Below are 19,978 nucleotides of genomic sequence, written 5' to 3'. Positions count from 1 at the left end.
TTAAGATCACAGTCTGGGGTGGGAAACAGGTAAAGTGGAATAAATACCTAAGATGAAGGAAGGAACAGGATGAGAGGGAGAAGGCACTGGTGGCTGGGAAGAGACCTCCGCAGCTAGTGTAGGCAGTGAGTGCCAGTGCGCCGATTGGAAGAAAGAGAGAGAGCCAGGTGAGGGGAAGAGTGGGGGACTCGCATCCTGGAAGACCCAGACCTTGACCGAGGGCAAACCTGTTTCCCAAAGAGCCCATGAGAGCCTTCCAGAACACAAGCCATGTACCTGTTCAGCTGGTTCCTCTGAGTGCTGTCTACACTCCTCACTGGCCCTGCATCTTTGGGGTTCCCGGTCACACTCTGGGAAGCTCCCGGGCCTTATGCAGCCTGGCTCCCAAGGATCCACAGTGCCGAGGGTTCCCCGTGAACCGCCCACTTTCGTTCACGGCTGGGTGGATCCTGGTTCCCAGAACTGTGGCGAGGAAGAAAGAGACTTCCTGGTGAACTGAGGACTGAGTTGCCTAATGGAAGTGCTCATTAACAAGTTACTTTTGTTAATTAAGGCACCAGAATCTGATCATGAGAACACCTGACTCATGGTATTTCCCTCTTCTTTGGCTATCAGGCCGCTCATAGAGACCACTGGCCCTGTGGTGAGGATATTCTCTGTGGCCCCGTTTTATGTCATGAATATATATTAAGTAACTTCTTTTACTGTGCCCTGTGCCAAGGACCATTCAAATTATTTTTATCTGGCAGAGGTTGTGTATACGTTTAAGATTTTTTTAAAAATGAATTAGAAAGGAGCTAGATGTCCTGGTCAACCTCTTGGCCTGTGGCCCAAGCTCCAGGTGGCCACAGGCAGTGAGGAGCCAGTGTGCCTTCAGCTCAGCAGACTCGGCGTGGCTGCGGCATGGTGGGCGCTGAGCCAAACAGAGGGAGACTGCAGCCCTTCCCGGGGGGGAGGGGATCTGTTCGGCGTAAGCCATCCCCTTGGCTCCCCCGAACGCTGGGCCAGCAACCTTGTAGACAGCTGGAAACCAGCCTGTCCCCAGAGCCAGCTACTCAGGCTGAACTCCCTGGCCTGGCTGGCCCTGATTCTTGGGCTAACCCCACTTTTAAGATCCCGATGGATCTTTTAAGACCCGATTTGTTGACTCATTATTCACTTTCTCATTCGTTGATTCTTATAAATGTTTATTGGCCGAATGCTGCTGTAGCAGCAATAGCCAAGATGATGTCAGTGGGTGGAAGAGGGGATCACAGGAGCTGACGTACGGGGGAGACGGGCGTTACACTTGACGGAGACCATGTTTTGCCTCCCCTGGGTGCCACAGAGCATGCACACGCACTGGCCATGGCGCTCCGACCTTCAACTGTTAATGTTTGGCGGTTTGAACAGCAGGACTCGGGGAGCGTCAGCGAGGCCAACACGCCTTGCTGTAGCTCAAAGGGGACTGAATGTCATGGTGTCCATATGCGGGGACCCCCATAACAGGGGATGGTTGTTTCATTTTTTTTCATTTGCTCTTTCTCTCCTTTTTTATTTTTGCATAACCCTCCTCTGTTCTCTTTCTCTTTCTTTCTCCCCCCAGCCTCCCAGTTCTCCGGTCTCTTCCACCTGAACCCCTCCCACACCTGTCCCTGTCCCCTTCTCCTCCCTCTGTCCTGCCACCATAATATGGTAACTGGGGATCGAATGGCGGCGATTTCATCCCACCCTCCATCTGATCTCTGTGTGTTGGTGCTCGCAGCCTACATTGCAGATTCTTCCTGCCTTGGCCTCTCAGCTCCTTTGCCTTGCCCACTGCTCACCTGCTCTGTGGAGCCACCCTCCCTTGGTCGTAACCTTGACCTTGTTGTCACTAATGACTTCCACCCTCTGTCATCTGAATCCCAAGCATCTCACTCTTGGCCCACAACCTCTTCCCCTGGCAAGGAGGCCTTATGGGTGTGTGACCCAGGTACCCACAGGCCCTGTGCTCAGAAGGGCCCCCTGGTTGAATGTTCTGGGGTCACTGTCTTAATTTGTGCTTTGTCAGTGAAGTCTCGTGAGATCACGGAGTGTGTGCGGGAGGGCGGAAGCCTTGGCCCATACCTTTCTCCTCCTGCCGCCTTCCCACCTCCCCAGGATGGGTGCTTGGCCTCCAGCTCCCTGTCTCCTGAGAGCCCCTGGCCCCAAACAGCAATCACTGCTAGTGTGTCCCGGTGAGGAAGGAAGTTGCAATGCCCTTGAGGTTGTCTGTTCCCTGTGGGTCAGGGCCCTTGGGCTGGGGAGATGTCCGGCTTGTCCTCCCAGCCCCTGGCTGGCCCACGCATGGGTCTGTGCAATAGCTGTTGGGCAGAGCCCTGGGTCCTGGGCCCCACAGTCTGCACCCGCCCTGTGAGCATCTGTACCCCAGGGAGCGAGACGCTACATAGCAAAAAAAAAAAAAAAAAAAAAAAATCAGGACAGCTTAAGAGAGAGAGAGAGGTGTGGAAGGAAAGGAAAAAAACGTAATATTTTAGTACCTCTGCTGGTACTTTAGTGCCTTTATTGCCTGGCATCTGTGTTTTTATTTTGCCCCAAGCCCTGCAAATTCTGTAGCTGCTCCTGCGCTCAGTAGCTCAGCCCCAGCAAACCTCTGCCTTGCCTGGGCCCACAGTCCGAGGCTCTGCTCACCCTGCCAGCCTTCCTGCGCTCGCTGCCTTCCTTACCAGGCTGGTCCCTGGCTCACAGACCAGTCCTAGATGCCGGCATCCCCCTCGACTCCTCTGCCACCTAGTGTGCTTCTCCTTAGCAGACTGGCAAGTTCAATGGCAGTGCCCCTTGCTGGGCATGGGGAACGTGATATTTTCCCCATTGCATATTTTTTCAAGAAAATGAAAGGTTACCATAACTGTTTCCAGAAGGCACATTGAATCACTCTGTTGAGTCACAGCCAGTTGCTGCAACCTTAGCCTTTGAAGCAGACCCTCAACACACTGGCCCAGCCTGGAAGCGAGTGTGCTGGGCAGCTGGCGGACGCTGTGGCTTCTGCAGATTCAGCAACAAAAATATTTTTGTAACGGGAGCGCTTTCTACTTTTCAAAGAAGAAAAAGAGGCAGTTGACTCGCCTCATTGGGTTAGAAAGAAAGTTGCCAATTTTTCCTTTAGCTCCATTGGTTTATTCTATTGCTCTTGTCTCCAAGCCTCAGGGGAGAAGGTCACAATGAAGTGAGTACCCAGGGGTTGGTAGGCAAAGCCCCAGCATGGCCAGAAGCTGAAACAGAGACGATCATTGCTGAGGCAGCACTTTCTGGAGTGTTCCAGGAAGCTGTAGGAGTTCTCAGGGGTCATCTGACCCTGCTGGGGAGCTGTATGAGAGATTTACTAAGGACTCTCATGCCTGCTCTGATCTTGACCACTGAACTGTGGTCTGCTAATAGGCTTTTTGGGAAACCAACCAGGTCCTCTGTAAAGAACCCTAACTGTCAGAGCAGGGGTGGCCTTGGACATCCCCAGGTTCCACTCCCATATTCCAGAAGTGGTAAAACCAAGACCCACAGGAGTCCAAGTGGCCCAAGGTCACAGGGTGAGTGGATATAGGACCAAGACCCAGTCCAGATGCCTGCTGCTTGTGCTCCCGGGACACTCGGGGCCCAGGTGCCGTTGTGCGTGTGTGAACTCGTTTTGTCTGTCTCCGTTCTGCACCACCCTTTGTGGCTCTGAAGAGGAGGCGGAAGCAAGCCATGGGCCTGGGGGCTGTGACTCAGCTGAGCCCAGCTTTTCTTCCCTGGGGGTTCTAGCCACTGTGATTCACGGCAGTAGGGGCTCGGGCCACACATAGAGCCCCTACGGCGACGTGCAGGCTTGCCTCCGTGCCCAGGCCGGGCTTGTCTGAGGACACCCGCCAGCGGAAGAAGAGCATGGCCCCGGGGTGCAGGAGCTTAGCTTCCTGTGGCAGGTCTCTGACATCGTCTCAAGCCCCCCATTGCCCTATTGTGTGACGTCTCTGCTCCTGTCCCCTGCCCCTGTGGCCCAGTCCCGGCACAGAGCGGCTTTCTTGTTGGCCAGCTGTGCTCTGAGCATCTGGGCCAGTGGGCAGCGTGGGCTGGAGGTGAGAGCCCCTGGAATGGGAGCACAGAGGATTCTAGTCCTGGTAATGCCGCCACCTGGCTGTGGGGCCCTCAGTCCTCTGGGGAGGGGAATGGGCACAGGGCTTGTCCCGTCTGTCTCATCGTGAAGGCTGAGGAAATGACAGAGCCCGGGGCACGCAAAGCGCCCACCACTGAAAATTCGAGGCCACCGCTTTCCTTTGCAGCAGACTTCTCCTCTTGCCCCCCAACTCCCCCCAAAACCCACATGAAACATACTTACTAGAGCCCTTTCTACGCATTGTTAGGTATTAGGGTCACCACGCTACAACGAACCATTTCCCCCCCAAGTTCGTTTTAGGTTCACCCCTGTCCCACCCATTCCTAAAGCAGGCAAACCCTGAGCCAGCTAAGGCTGTCACGAGGCCACATCCCCTCCTCGCCAGTGGGTGGACCAGGCCAACCTCGAGCCTCGTTGCTGGCCAGTGAGCCACAGAGAGGAATGCGCGGGGCCCTTCTGGATCCTGTCTCTTCTGAAGAGACACACAAGGTGAAAGGCCTTCCCTTCCCCTGGGCGTTGTCATGCCTTTAACGTGACGCCTGGCATGGTGACGGCCGTCTCGTGACCGTGACAACGGGCCAGTCAGACAGAAGGAGAGAGCCTCTTCTTCTGTTGTCCTTGAGCCTTTGGAGTGACCAGCTCTGGCACCACCCTGCCCTTGAACTAGTGGCTGCTTACTCTATTTCGAGTTGGGTTTTCTGTTACGTGCAGCTGAAAACACCCCCGTGGCTACCCCCAAGTCATTTTGGCTGTTGATCTATATTTAGCCCTTATGGAAGATTCTGGGCTGAGCTGACCTTGGAAATGGAGACTTGGACTTTGTCTCTTTCTACTGCCACGCGCCCTGGTAGCTTGTACGGCTCTCTGCCCATCAGACCGTGAGCCTGGGGGGCACGGGCTGGTTTCACCGGTGCTTGTGTTCACCGTGTCAGGTGCTTCGGGGATGCTGGGTGAAGCGCTGGCTGAGAAAGTTCCCTTTGGGGTTGGCAGTGTCCCCAGGAAGACCGCCACCAGGCCTGCTGGTCCTCGTTTGTTGCAATCTCGGCGAACGCCAAGAGCCTTCTTTAATCTGACCAGCTACCAGCCTCCTCCAAGTTTCAGTATTAAACCGACAACACGGTTCACATCCCACCTGCAGCCAGTGTTCAGTAATTTAACGCAGTCCTGGCAAATCGAGTATGCACCTGGGACTCTGACACCCTCCCCAGGCTCTTTCTCCATCAACGTGGGCAGCAGTCAGCTGACAGAACACTCAGGTGTTAGGGGGACTCGTGTTTTCTTAGTCACTCTCGTTGGCTCTGTCCTGAGGATGTTCTCCGTCAGTGAGGGCTTGCAGAGTGCAGGGGCTGGGGGTGGGCTGTGCACTTCAACCCAGAGGACCTTTTTCTCTGCTGCCTCCCAGGCTCCCGGCTCTCTTGAGCACGAGGGTGGCCTGCGGGGCTGGGCTGTCCCTTGTCCTAGAAAGATTTGGGCCAGTCCTGAGCTGCGGGCTTTCTGGGAGGGGCCTGGGGGCTCCAGCGGAGCTCTGATGCAAAGCCTGGAAGCTTGGCTTTGGCCACGTAGGAGCTTTCCCAGCTCCCCGCTTTGATGGACTTGGGCTTGCGTTTTCATCCCCCAAGGGGCCGGAGCAGCTGACGTGAAGAACAGAGCCACGGACCTCTTTCTCCCCTTGCTGTTTTCAACTGCCAGGTGGAGGAAGATGGTCTGCCCTCCACTTCGGAGGCATGCGGCGAGGCTCTGGAGAGATGGCAGTGAGGCTTGAAAAGTGACTGTTGGGACAGGACTGGCGTCTCCAAGGGGGCTTGTGGCCAGGGCTGCGTCAGAAGAGCTCAGGTGGAGCCTGCCGACAGGAGCCTGGGGGTGCTTTGATGCGGGTGGTGCAGGCGCCTGCCTGCAGACGGCGCCGCAGGGTCTGAGCGGGAATGAGCAGCAGCATTTCACGTGGGCAGGTCAAGGCCCGGCGTGGCTTTGCGCTTCTGGCGGTATCTGCATTTCATCTGCCCGAGTTCCCCCGTGGAGGGTATGTCTAGACAGCCGTGGAATAAAATGCTCAATTACTGCACAGGAATTTGGCCAGCCAACCTATAGCCGCACTGAGCAGACAGGCCCGAGGTGAGGATGGGGGCGCAGCATGAGCCCTGCTTGGCTCTGGGACAGATGGGGAGCTTGATGCTTGTGGGGCCAGCCGGCTCCCCAGAGCTGGCCCCGAAAGGCACTTCGGCTGCAGGCAGAGCCATCAACCTGGCTGGGCCACATCTCTGTTCCATGTCACTCCCTTGTGAAGGCTCCTGCCAACACTTAGAACTCTGGGTCAACATGCCCTGGGAGAGCAGGCCTCCGAGCTGGGGAGCCTGCCTTCTCGTTCAGCCAAGCTGCTCATTGGCTGTGAGAAGTTGCTCCTCTGAACCTCAATTTACATGTCTGTGAAATGGGGGGAAGTGTGCTCCATGTCCCCAGGTGGTCATGGCAGTCAGTGCTTAGTCATCCGGGCCGTAAACAGTTCATTCCCTTATCTCGATTCAAGCTTCCTATCTTGCTCCCCTCTTTGTTACATGTCTACTTGCTTTTTCTTATGATTGTCCTTCGTGGGTGAAACGTTTGGAGGAATAAAAGCTCACACAAGGTGGGGACTGGTGTTGCCCACCAGCACAGTTTCGACTGACCGGCCCTTGAGACCTGCACTTCCTCCTCTGTGCTCAGCGGAGGCCTGTTTTCTGGGTCTCTGGGCTTCATCGCTGATGTCCATTTGTCCGACTCCACCTGGTCGCCTGAGGATGGGTGGCTTCATCACACTGGGGCCACGCTTGTCCACGGGGTTCCCTGGGCATCCCCCAGAGGCCTGGCCCTACCCAGCCAGCGTGTCTGAGCAGCATGCAGACCCCCGATGTTCTCCCCTCATGGGGGTCTCTCCCAGTGTCCTCACCGCTTCGGCTCATGCCCCAAGTGTTTGCCTCCTTCCCTATCTCTGGGCCTGAGCTCAGACTTGGAGAAGGAGAGTTCCAGAGAGCCCTGTCTCTGGCTACTCAGCCTTCTAAACGCCCTGAGGCCTGGGGGCCTGGGTCTGGCTGCCTGCCCACGGCGTCGGGGTGGGGGGGGCGGTGTGGAGGTGGAGTGGCAACTTTCTGTTGTGGTTCCCAGCTTGTGGCTGAGCTGATGAGGGCCAAGCCCACCTTTCTGTATTTGAACTTGGCCGTGTGCACTGAAGTAGGTGAAAAGCCATGGTTATCTTGGGCAGCCAGACGGACCCAGGTCCAGGGGCCTTCACCNTGAGGCCTGGGGGCCTGGGTCTGGCTGCCTGCCCAGGGCGTCGGGGTGGGGGGGGGCGGTGTGGAGGTGGAGTGGCAACTTTCTGTTGTGGTTCCCAGCTTGTGGCTGAGCTGATGAGGGCCAAGCCCACCTTTCTGTATTTGAACTTGGTCGTGTGCACTGAAGTAGGTGAAAAGCCATGGTTATCTTGGGCAGCCAGACGGACCCAGGTCCAGGGGCCTTCACCACAGTGTCCTCTCGCTTACCCCTCAAGCTCAGCCCTGAAGGCTGTTCCCAGGCCCTGAAGGAGCAGTAGTGTCCCGGGGGGGCCTCCCCATCACTGACGCCGACTCCTTCCCACCCACCCTCTGCCCAGCGACTGTTGGATGAGGTCATACCTGGCAGCGGCGGCTGGCATGGGCCCAGGGTAAACAGGCCATGCTGAGCTCGCTGGTGTGCCTGGACGCTGGCCTGGCGAGCTGGGGGGCGGAGCGTGGGGCTGCAGGCCTGCCCCCACCCCACCCCCAGAGCAGCACTGTGCTCTCTGGCCTCAGGTGACCCCAAGGTCAAAGAGTCACTGTCAGTGCAGACCTGTGGCACCAGCCTTCTCCTGGGGAAAGTGCTGGGTGACTAGGACCAGCTTGTGGGACATCAGTCGGTGAGGTTTTCGCCATGTGTCTGCACAGACCCTGGTGTGAATAACAACAACCAACACTGTGCGACGCTTGAAACGAGCCAGGATTACTCAAAGATGTTCAGATCCTAAGTCGCTGAATTCTCACAGCTAACCGATGAGGTGGATGTGTGACATGATCCCCATTTTCTACATGGGGACACTGAGGACCCAGGGTCAGAAGTTCAGGCTGGGATCTGGTTGGGTAGCTCGGCCAGGGGCCTGTGCTCTCAGCCACCATACTCGACGGGGCCTCTCAGGGTGTGCAGACGGAGGGGCGTCCCTTCTCCCACCTCTCCCTTAAAGTCACCTTCAGGGCTTAGATCCTTATTTCAGCATTCCTTTCTCCTCCGTGACCTTGCTGGCCCAGCAGCCCCTCTCTTACTGGGGTGGGGAGGGGCGTCTTGGTGGCTCGGTGCTGCAGTGTGTGGTGGCTGAGGGTCACAGCTCTGGGTTTAAGTTCCCTTGCTATCTCAAGTCATCCAGTTGCTTGGAGCCTCAGTTTCTTCATCTGTTAAATGGGCCCCCTGTCACCCTGCCTCTCCATCCCTGGTGGAGGACATGCTGAAGCCCTGCTGGTTTCCTCCCACCCAACCCTCCCGACCCCCTCGCTCCTTTCTCTTTGGAGGTGGACAAATAGGAGGGCCTTGCATTGTGGTCAGAGTGAGGCCTGGGCCAGAGCGCTGCCTCCTGGGCCCGGTCCACATTGTTGGGGGCACCTGCTTGCTTCGACTCAGAACAAAGGCAAAAAGGGGTCCTTGGCTCTTGACAGGGAGGAAAGGAGGGAGGGAGGAAGGGAGGGCCTAAGGCCGCCCCAATGGAAGCCTGGCTCTCTTTGGTCTGGTGACTCGAGCTGGCTTTATCTTGTCCCATTTCGGTTTGAACCCCACCTCGTGTGCTTGTGTGGGGCTGCGACTCTGCCCAGCCTTCACAGAGCATCCAGAATCAGGTGCGCTGGGCTAATCTGCCTGCCTGAGCCGGGAGCAGAGGTGGTTTGGAGGAACTTCTCCGACGAGGAGAGCCACTTGGTGGGTTGTGGTGTCTGGGGTCCTGGCTGCCCTGCTGCCCCACCCCCATCTTGGCCCCTCTCTGGACTGACCATGTACTCGGCACAGGACGCACCAGTCTGAGTCAGCGCAGCCCCAGCCCTTGGTGCTGCCGATGGCCCAGGACTCAGGAGGATGCACCTGTGATGAGGGCCGGCAGCTCCAGCCTGCCCCTTCCACACCGTGGCATGTGGGCTCAGTGTCCCCCCTGGGCTTTGTGCTCCAGGGTAACCCCAGGCAAATCTGCAGTGTGTCTCCCTCTGTCTCCTGGTCTCAAGGTTCCAGAGTGAGACTGTGCTGATAGCTCTGAGACCTGCTGAGCCCCTATGGTGGCCTTCGGTAACCTTCCCACGCTTTCCTTGGCACGTGGCTCCAGAGCTCTTACGGCTCATGTCTGTGTGTCGGTTATTGCGGGTGGGCAGGGCCGTAGGACTGACCCAGGTTTCCGCAAGGCCTGGCGTGTCTGAGTGCTCGCCGTGGCTCAGCGTGCACGCCATTGGTGCGCATATCCGTCCTGTTCACCAAACGCAGCGACGCCAACCTTGTGGTTCCAGGGGAAGCTGCCCGTGCTGCTGCTCGGCCGCTCCTCGGAGCTGCGGCCGGGAGAGTTCGTGGTTGCCATCGGGAGCCCGTTTTCCCTTCAAAACACGGTCACCACGGGGATCGTCAGCACCACCCAGCGCGGTGGCAAAGAGCTGGGGCTCCGGAACTCGGACATGGACTACATCCAGACGGACGCCATCATCAACGTGAGCCTGGCCACGGCCAACGCCTGCTGGGGTTGGGCGGTGTTTGGGAAGCTGGACTTGGGGACCAGGGGCGGCGTCCGATCCTCCGGGTGCCAGCAGGGGTTTGCTGTGTCTTGGGGCGCCACCCAAGCGTTACCTCTCCACTATCCCATGCCCGATCAGGCCAGGGGTTGCTTGCTCCACACCATCTCAGAAGTGGAATCTCTTTAAAATCACATCTTCCCACTTCAGTTATCTCCCAGTAGGACTGACGTTCGTAAAAAGCAATGCTTTCTTTCCCCTACATCCGTCTAAAATAAACAAAAGACGCCTCGTTTTGTGTGCTCACTGCCTGATAGGTTTTGTTCCCAAGCTTTCTGGTGGTCCGCATGAAGGAATGGAAAGAGAACACGCCATGCGGATTTCCAGCCCCCGCAGCAAAGTAGGGGTCACACAGATGGGGGGCTGTGCAGACTGAAGTGCCGGCACAGGGCCGGGGTGGGCCACGGGGCTGCTTCCGAGAGAAAGTTCTCTTGGGTGTTTTTAGGGAGTTCATAGTTGGCCTCTGAGCTTTGGAGGAAAAAAAATCCACCTATGGCATATCTAAAACTCTCTGAAAATGGTTAAGGTCCCTTTTCTCCCAGCAAAATATTAGGGTGACAGGAACAAATCACAGGAAAGAACCTGTACTCAGAAACCTGCCAGGCAGGGAAGTAGATTGGCCCGTGGAAGGATACAAACTCTAACCTTTGAATTTTTGCTTAATTTCAGTATGGAAACTCGGGAGGCCCATTAGTAAACCTGGTAAGGCCCTTTTTAAAAACCTGTGTATATGCTTTTTTTTTTTTTGCCTTCTTTTCAGATGTCCAGCATATTAATTCTTTTAAAGTGAAATCTATGAATGTACTGTATCCTTGCAAATCACACTTCCTGTCTTTCTGGACAGAGTAAGGTATACTGGAGCCCAGGGTTGTAAGTTATACCAGGGGACACGCTTGGGTTTCCAAGTCATGAGTAAATGCAGTGGAATTCGGGTCCCCTGCCGGAGTAGCTGAAGGAGCAGGCCTTTATTCTGAAGGTGTCAGCAGTTCTGACCTGCCCCAGGAAGACAGCTCCTTCGGACGAAGCCTCCAGGCTGCTGGAGGAGCTGTCTTGGCTTCTCTGCAGTCTTTGTCTTGGCCAGGAGCCCGCCCCTCAGGCCTGGCTGGAATGAGGAGTTACCCCACTGTCAAAGATGTCACTAAAGCCTCAGGAGCAGACTGTCAGAGCCAGGGCACAGCTAAAAGTCTCAATTCTCATCTACAAGGGACACTACCGAGGCCATCTTTAGCAAGGCACGGGAGGCCACGCCTCCTCCAGGGTCCCCTGGGTTGGGGACGGACGGCATTTCAGTGCTACGGGAAGTGTGCAAGGAGTGATTTATACTCTCTTGGCCGGATTCCCTTTCAAGCCCGAGTTGAACAAAGCGTTTACCAAGAGTATTCAGAGTAATGGTCGCATGGCGTGAGGGGAGGTGAGCCTGTTCTTCCCAGATTGTTTCCGATTGAGTGGTGTTGACTAAACTCGATTTATCTGGAATGGAAGCACGCCCTGTAGACTGGCTTCTTCCATGACTTCAAGCTAGTCCCAGACAAGCAGAGGAAATGAGGCCATTGTGCACCCCCTGCCCTGCCTGCCTCTGCCCCAGGCTGCTGTCGGCAACTGCGTTTCTGGGAATGGAGCATTTCCCCCCCAAGTTCATGATCAGGATCATCCTGATCCTCCCAAAGGCAGCAGAGCAGTCCTGAGGTCATGGAGATGGGAGAAGCAGGGGGTGTGCACAGCCGCCCCAAGGACTCCGAGGTTTGGGGACCCTTCCCTGAGAAAAGTCAAATGCGTGTCGTGAAACTGTCTGGCCCCTGCAGTTTTTACTGCATGGCGGCCCTGAGGTCAAGTCCGGAGCGGGTGTGGGTCTTCCCTTGCTGAGTGTGACCGAACCCCGCCTAAGTGATACCCGTCCCCTGGGCCCCCTCAACCTCCCCCCGCCAACCCCCTGCCCCCCTCCCCACTCAAAGTCTTCTTCATTTGTACGAATCCTCCGTTCTCTCTTGGGGCGCATCTTCAGGTGAACCTCTGGGGGTTCAGGGAGCCGTTTCTGTCTTGCTTTTCAGGACGGGGAAGTGATTGGCATCAATACTCTGAAAGTGACAGCTGGGATCTCCTTTGCCATTCCTTCGGATAAGATTAAAAAGTTCCTAACGGAGTCGCACGACCGACAGGCCAAAGGTAAAGAGAGGCCCCCACAGCCGGTGGGAGGGGCAGCCGAGGCTTGGCCGCTGCTCCGGGACTTGGGGTGGGAGAATGGCCCACCTGAAGACCCCCCAGACTTTCAGTCAGGAAGGGAAAGGGCTGCACGTGGCGGAGCCCCTGTGTTAGGTCGAAGAGATTTGCCTTTTGTGACCTGAGATCTCAGACGTTTCACACGGGTTCCTGTGTGCCAGGAATGACCCTGGGTGATGCCCAAACCTCGGTCCCTGATTCGCTCGTGTCGTTTAGTTCCTGCGCCCTGTCAGGAGGCGTCATAGGTCCCATTTGAGGAGAAAGCTGAGGCGCGGGGCAGTCATTCCACAAGCGTTTATGGACCCATCTGCTCGGGGTCAGGCTGGGGGTCCCTTGCAGGGGTGTCGTTTACCTTCTGCCTGGGGGAGCGGGGAGGCTGACAGTGGACAGACAAACAAGAGGGTTTCAGAGAGCAGGAAGTGCTTCCCAGGACAGGAAGCGGGGTGGTGGCCAGGGTGCCGGGGCGGGGGGCAGGGGGGAGGGGGCAGGGACAGCCGGTGGAGGTGATGTGGCTGGGAACAACTTCTAAGCTGGGGCCTGAAGGAGAGAGAGCCAGCAGGTAGGGACATCCAGGGAGACCATCCCGACAGGGGACCAGGGTGTCCGCCCTGGGCACAGCATAATGAGCCCAGGGCCTGAGAGCAGGCCTGGCGGCTGGATGCGGTGAGTGCTTGGGTGTGGAGCAAAGTCCGCCAGGGTCACTGCTGGCCGTGGTGACAGGCACATTAGCTGCAGGGCAGACAGTGATGTTCAGATCTGGTCGAGGTCTTTGAAAGGTCGCTCTCAGGGCTGGGAGGTGACTCAGCTGGAGGGGTGGGTGGCAGTTGGGAGACCAGGCAAGAGGCTGTCCCAGTCGCCCAGGCCAGGATGGATGGACGGGGCCGCATCTGGGTTTGTAGGGAGACTGGAACCCCTGTCAGGTGTCAGGGTGGCACCGGGAGGAATCAAGGACCACACCCAGGGTTTTCGGCCATTAACTGAAGTGACAGGACTTTCCAAGGTCCCAGGGCCAAATCTGAACCACAGTCTCAGTCTGTGTCCCCATGACCCTGACCTCCACTGCAAACTGGGGGTTGGACCTCATGGGTCCTGGTGTCCCCAGCAAGCCTCCAACCATGCTGCCCTCTGTTGTCCCACCAGGCAAAGCCATCACTAAGAAGAAGTATATTGGCATCCGAATGATGTCGCTCACATCCAGGTGGGTAACAGGATGTATATGTGTTTATGTCTAAAGTGTAAATGAACCTGAACTTCAGAAGGTGCTGGCTGGTACCCCTGAAAGAGAAACTATGCTGCTCTAAGATCTCAGTTTCTGGTTAAAACTGTGCCGCATTAGGAAAGAGAGGAGGGGTCGCCATCCTTGACCTCCTGCTTTACCTTTCCGTTTGTTTTTATGTTCTGAAAAGGGCCTTCCTTCTAGAACATTCTGCCCTCCTCTTTGAAGGCTGGTCCGAACAGCAGGTGGTGTTGGTCACTCGCCCTCAGGCCTTGCTTTGGCCACTTGCTCTGTTGAAACCCACATTCCGGGAGTGCCCCGGGCACCTCCCTCTGTGCCAGCGCACCCGCCCCGCCGGTCCCTGCTCTGCCGCCTGTGGGCTGAGGCGCCAAGAATGCCAGGCCGGGCCGGGTTGATGGGCTTGTTTTTCTGAGCTGGTGGAAGGTGCGGCACGGGGCTGCCAGGCCCCATAACATGCTGGTGTTTTTCACCCTTGATGAAGAAATCTGATGCAATCACAGGAGTGCTGGTAACTAAGGGCGTGGTGCAAATTGTTGTAGGTAAACTCAGCCAAGGGCAGAGCATGTTCATATAGACCTCACTATAGTATCGTTATAATTAATTAACCATGAATTAATCGTGAACCCATATGAGAGGCTGGAAGCATATTATGAATGCTGGTACCTTTCTTAGCCAAGACTAAAATGGGCAGCAGTTCTGGCCTTGAACAGTGGGAGACAGAGGGGTCAGCCTGGGGTCCGGCCTCCCCGGTTCTCATCTGAGCTCGGCCAGGTCCTGGTTTGTGACCTTGAGACTGACATGGCCTCGAAATGCCTTTGTTTCCTGATGTCCGGGATGAGGATAATAACATTGCAGGCATTTGGGTGTGTGACGGGGACCGAGTGGTTTCACGCATGTCCAGGCTTGGGTCAGTGGGTGGTGACAATGAGCACAGCCGCAGTGACACTAGCCACCGTTCATCACCTGCTTGCTCTGCGCCAGGCCCTGGGCCTGGTGCTGCAGACAGATGATTCCGTCCAATCCTCCCAACAACCCACATCATAGAGCCAAGCCACGATCCTTCCTTAGCATCTGAGAAAACTAACGCACAGAGAGGTTAAGCTGCAGCCCAAGGTCACACAGAAGGAGGCAGAGCTGAGGCTCCAGACCAGCCAACTGCTATCCGATGCTGAGTCCTTGAGTGGTAGCTACTATCAGTTAATGCATAAAATTGATAATCACGATGAAACACGTCTCTCGCTGTTACCTGGTAAATCTCTGCGTCTGGTGGACAGGCAATTTAAAGCAGAATCAGGACTCCTGGAGGGATTTTACTCTGGACCCAGGGGCAGGAGGAGAAGCTGGGTGGGAGCCAGGCCTCTGCAGTGGAAGGCCTGTTGGTACTTAACGTCAACACGGGGGGCTTTTTCTCCTGAACAGCAAAGCCAAGGAGCTGAAGGACCGCCACCGAGACTTCCCGGATGTGCTTTCGGGAGCATATATCATCGAAGTGATTCCCGACACCCCTGCGGAAGCGTGAGTTGGAATTCCTTTCCCTTTTCCGAATACCTTGTAGTACCTGGGCGGGGGGGGGGGGTCGGGGGAGGGCTGTGCTCTTTTCACATCAGCTTGGGCGATTGTGAGGATCCGGGCACATTGGTCGGATGTCCTCGGTCAGTCCTGCCAGTCGGGCCTTCCTCCCTGGTTCCGCTTAGGACTCACCAGCAAAAGGGAGCTTCCTGCCTTCCAGAGTCCTCGATTCATGAGGGATCATCCAGATGGAAGCAGCAAGGGGCTCGCAATGAGTCCCCCGGGCAGGCCTGGCTGGGGAAGAGGGTCTAAGGAGCAGGGCCCCTGCGCCGCCTTCTCCGATTGTGTCTGTTACAGGTCCGACCATGCCTGTCCGTAGCTCTAGATAACCAAGTACCAGTAGCGAAGTGAGATGGAAAGAAGCAGCGCAGCCTACAGTCAGGGTCTGTCGCCTGCACTGACCTAACACCCAGAGCAGAGCAGCCGGCCGGGGCCCTCGAACTTTCCTGGGGGCCGGGTCGGGTGGGCTGCCTGCTCTCGGACCACCCATAGGTTAAGAATGGGTTTTGCATTTTAAATGCCTGAAAACACTTTACATGAGAATAGTATTTTATGACACATGAACATCATGTGAAACTCCAACCGCAGTGCCCGTCTGTGAAGACTTACTGGAACGCAGCCCTACCCGATACGTTGACGGTGGCTTTGGGGTTAACAGCACAGGGGAGTAGCTGTGACAGAAGACAGTAAGGCCTGCAAAGACTAAGATGTCTCCTGTCTGGCCCTGTGCAGACGTAGTTAGCCAGCCCCCGTGCCAGACCACTAGGGCCAAGACAGCTTATCTGATGCTGCTGTTCATAAGCTATAGCCACAATAACGCGAAAGAAGTGTCCCCCGAGAGAACCATTCTGCCCATTTCTGTAGGAACGGCTCTGTGGCCTGTGATGCCCATTACAAGAGAGTTGGCCTTGGCCGTGGCACGTGGCAGGTGGACTATGGCACACCTGTGCCTCCTTTGCGGTCAGTCTGCCGTGGGTCCTGCGGGTGCTGGTAGGCATTTGTGTGATGGACATGACAGACAATGTGTCCTAAAGATTTCAAAAGGAAAGAATGCAGCCCTTCAGGGGTTTAAGTCACATAGGTTCACGACCACCCACCCTGTTCACCTGGGGCTTCTAGGTCCTAAACCGCACCTCTGCCCATGTCAAGTTGGTCACCTTTCGTGGCAGTGAACCTGGAGGAAGGGCAGCCTCACCGTTGTTTCCTCCCTGTGTTGCAGGGGTGGGCTCAAGGAAAATGATGTCATCATTAGCATCAATGGACAGTCGGTGGTCTCCGCCAACGACGTCAGCGACGTCATCAAAAAGGAAAGCACTCTGAACATGGTTGTCCGCCGGGGCAATGAAGACGTGATGCTCACGGTGACCCCGGAAGAAATCGACCCCTAGGCAGAGGCATGAGCTGGACTTCATGTTTCCTTCAGACTCTCCCGCGGACAATGGACGGTGACTCTGGGCTGGTGGCACGGGACACCCAAGACTTTGGCCGCCATGTTGCTTGTTCAGCAGAAACACCCTGGCCAACGGACTTCTCCTCGATAGTGTGCAGGCAAAACCCATGTACCTTGTAGGTCCGCAGGCAGAGACTCGCCCTCCTGTATCGTATGTACGCAGTGTGCTTTTTCTTGCCAGCTTGGACTGTTCCTGCTTGTTAGACGGCCAACATTCGTCTACTTCAACTGAGTCATCATCCCAGTCCCAGGAAGGCCGTTGATGTAACGCATAGATAAGAGGAAAGTCCCCTGGGAGCCGCAGTGGCCCTGGGCGTGGGTGTGCTTTCCTCTGAGTCAGCACCCAGAGCAGGTAGATGCCGAGACCACAGGAGGGCGGACGCTGGCTTCCACGGGAGCCAAAGTTGCCTCTCTGGGCCACCTCCTTGGAACTGGGGGCGCAGTGACTTGGAATTTGAGCTATTAAAATACTTCTTCATACTTTGCTTTCTGGTGTGCTTCCTTTCCTTTCCTCCGAACAGCTGGTTGCAGTTTCTTGGAGGCGATTATAGAGTCAGTGGGCTTCTCATGAAACTGTTGTCCACAGAGCACTGAGCTTGGAGTCATAGCCGTTATTTCAGAGTCACCCTGCGGGGCTTACTGGTGTCACGAACATCCATGCCCGGCTGCCCTGGCTTCGTGAAATTGGACTTGAGGGCAGTTACACTTGTGTCTGGAGCTTTTCAAACTAGAAGGGGTCAGTCAACCTCATCCACGATGCAGTCAGTCAGCACAGGGCCCCTGGGCCCCTGCTGACTGGGCCCCTGCTCTGTGCTGGGCTTGGGACTCAGGGTACAGGTGTGAATGCAGAGCAGGAAAGACCACGCCCTTTTCACCCCAGAGTTCAGTCAAAAAGCCAGATCTTTTTTTTTTTTTTTTTTGGAAGAGAGACACTGCAGGAAACGGATGTGCCGAGAAACTGTCCTCAGTCCCCAGAAGCACAGGCTGAGGAAGGCAAGCCTGCTTGTGTCAGGCTCTGAGAGAAAAACAGACTGTAAGCCTTGGGGACTGGAGGGCAGGGCGGCCCTGGAAGTGGCCTGGAGCAGGCACAGCCTCGGGCAGCTGGAGGCGTCTCTGCCTCTGCGGAGGCTTCCAGGGGCTCGGGGAGCTGGACCCAGGAAGCCAGTTGCAAAACGTTAGCTTGAAAGTCTGCACAGGCCTGAGCCCCGAGGGAGCGCACACCAGAGAAGAGGGTGTTTGCACCAAGAGCAGAGGGTCAACAGCCCTCTAAGAGTCAGCAGGCCAAAGGGGGGCCTCAGACTGGATGGAGGTTCAGTTCCCCAGACGGAGGGCTTAGCCCTCCCTGGACCGATAGAACACTAGGCCCTCTGAGATCAATTCAGAACAGGGGAGGCTGTGAAAGGCCCCCAGCCCCAGGGAGACGCAGGACCAATCCGGTTCAGCAGAGGCCTCGTCAGTGTTGACGCGAGGCAGCTGAGCAGCTGTGTCCGGCGCAGCGACCCCGGCACATCCCTCTTCTGTCCACTCAGATGACCTCACAGGGGCCGGAAGGAGCTGGTAAGTCCTTTCACTGCTGGCGTCCCCTCCCTGTCCATTGAAAGGGGATGATGACTCAGAGCAGGGCCTGCTCCAGACCCTCCTCCTCAGATGTTTGGCCTGTGGGCCTCTCCCCTGGGTGGTCCCCAGGGCTGAGGAACAGTCACCGGAGGGGAGGATGCGCTTGGTGGCGCCGGGGTCAGAGCCAGCCCCCCGGCCTGCACCTATCTCTCTCCAGCCTGTCACGCTTGGGAGGTTACAGATGGTCCCTCTGGAAGAAACGAGCCTGGCAGCCGACTGGCTTGAGTCCTCTGTCAATACTCCAGGGACATGCTGCGTCCCTGGAGCTCAGGGACCGACCTGCGGGTTCTGCTCCACCAGCACCCCACACTCATCCTTGTGGCTTTCGCAGACCTCCCAGGACATATGTTATTTCTTCGTCTTCCTTTTTTAAAAAAAGATTTTAGAGAGAGGAGCAGGGAAGGAGAAAAGAGGGAGGGAAGCGTCGATGTGACGGAGGTGTGAGAGAGAAACATCGATGAGTTGATACTCATTCGCACCCCGCCCAAGGACCGAGCCCGCAACCCAGGCATACGCCCTGACTGGGAATAAAACCAGTGACCTTTGGATTTGTGGGACACTGCCCAACCAACTGAGCCCCACCGGGCAGGCCCGTTTCTTCTTGCTTTGGGCTGTGTTGGAGGTTTTTGTAACATCGATAAGCCTTAAACCTGGGAGGCAGAGCTGATTCAAAAGAGCATGGACTTCAATGCTACTATCTGTATATTACTGGCTGTGTGACTTTTGAGCCAGCTCCTTAACCTCTCTTTGCCTGTTTCCCATCTGTAAAATGGAGATAATCATTGAACCTACTTTCTGTGGCTGTTTGGGGATTAAATGAATCAATACATGGCACTTGGTAAGCGCTCATGTAACTGGCTGCATATGTGCTGGGAACCAATGCCTTCGAGCCTCCGTTTCCCCTGCTGTGAATGGTGTGACACTAACAATGTCCGCCCACCCTGGAGTGGTGAGGGTTCACCATGATGGCACTGGGCCACCAGGTAAATACAGCTGCTGGCTGTTTTGGTGATTAGCCTGCTATTGTTCTGGTCTATAATGGCAATCACAGAAGCTAACAACTGTTGAGTGGTAGTTTGCCGTGTGACAGACGTCAGCCTGAGCACGTTGCCTTTGTTATCTGGTTCAATTCTTCAGCTCCACCCTCAGGTAGATGCTAAATTTATCCCTTCCACAGGGGAGGAAAGTGACGATCAGAAATTCAGCATCTTGCTCAAGTCACAGAGCTAATAAGCGGGGGGGGGGGGGGCTGCGACTTAAGCCCGGGAGGTCTGAGCCCATGGCCTCTGTGGTGTGCTCCCCACCCACCTTTACCTTCACAGGACCAAGACTCCGGGTCCTTCCATCTCTGCACTAGCCTGGGCCCACCTCCACTTCCGGGAGGGGGTCAGGCAGCCCCCGTTCAGTGTATGGTTCTTCCTGGTCCTCTTAGGCCCCCGAACAGCCCCACTGGCTGGTGACTCAGCAGCTGCCCCCGTCCCTGTCTCCTTCCCGCTCACCCTTGCTTCTCCCAATCTCCGCTCCTTCGGCTCTGGTCCTCTGCACTTAGCTTTTGCAAAGCTTCCAGTGTTGCCAGTCACAGGGCTGGGTTTCCCCAGCACATTTGCGTCACCTGAGGGTCCCCATCCGGCCCTGCCGGCTGCCAGTCTGGATGCCCTGGCCTGGAGAGAGGCCCCACATCAGATCTGTGCCCTGAGCTTCCTGGGCCCTGTGGAGTGGGAGCGGTGACTGGCAGCTCTGCACGGGGTCCTTCTCTCTCCTGGCTCCATGTCTCCATCTAAGATTCTGGAAGCACACCCGTGTCTACAGATGATGAAGAACATGCATTTTTATTAGGACTTGCATGGTGCTTCCCCTGCCGGGCTGATACTTCAGACAGCCCTGAGCCTCGGGCAGTGGCAAGGAGGGTGCTAGGCCCATTTCAACAAATGCCACCGAAGTGGGGCTGGGGCTGGCCTCACTGCGGTTGTGCGGAGGAGAACTAT

At 56.3% G+C, this 19,978-nt stretch overlaps 1 protein-coding gene across 1 annotated transcript in view; it reads left to right on the top strand.

The window, feature by feature from the left end:
* Positions 1 to 16,859, top strand: part of HTRA1 (HtrA serine peptidase 1) — a 47,164-nt gene extending 30,305 nt beyond the window's left edge. The window contains exons 4-9 of the mRNA XM_037059582.1: positions 9,628 to 9,822; positions 10,573 to 10,605; positions 11,952 to 12,066; positions 13,261 to 13,318; positions 14,777 to 14,872; positions 16,146 to 16,859. Of these exons, the coding sequence (XP_036915477.1) occupies positions 9,628 to 9,822; positions 10,573 to 10,605; positions 11,952 to 12,066; positions 13,261 to 13,318; positions 14,777 to 14,872; positions 16,146 to 16,314 (666 nt within the window). The 3' untranslated portion in view covers positions 16,315 to 16,859. The remainder of the gene's footprint in view (positions 1 to 9,627; positions 9,823 to 10,572; positions 10,606 to 11,951; positions 12,067 to 13,260; positions 13,319 to 14,776; positions 14,873 to 16,145) is intronic.
* Positions 16,860 to 19,978: the final 3,119 nt, after the last annotated feature.

The sequence above is a fragment of the Sturnira hondurensis genome, unplaced genomic scaffold, assembly GCF_014824575.4.
Source record: "Sturnira hondurensis isolate 20B ecotype Veracruz unplaced genomic scaffold, ASM1482457v3 Scaffold0011253, whole genome shotgun sequence".
Classification (NCBI taxonomy): domain Eukaryota; kingdom Metazoa; phylum Chordata; class Mammalia; order Chiroptera; family Phyllostomidae; genus Sturnira; species Sturnira hondurensis.
The sequence above is the reverse complement of the archived record's forward strand: the minus strand, read 5'-3'. Positions and strand labels throughout refer to the sequence as shown.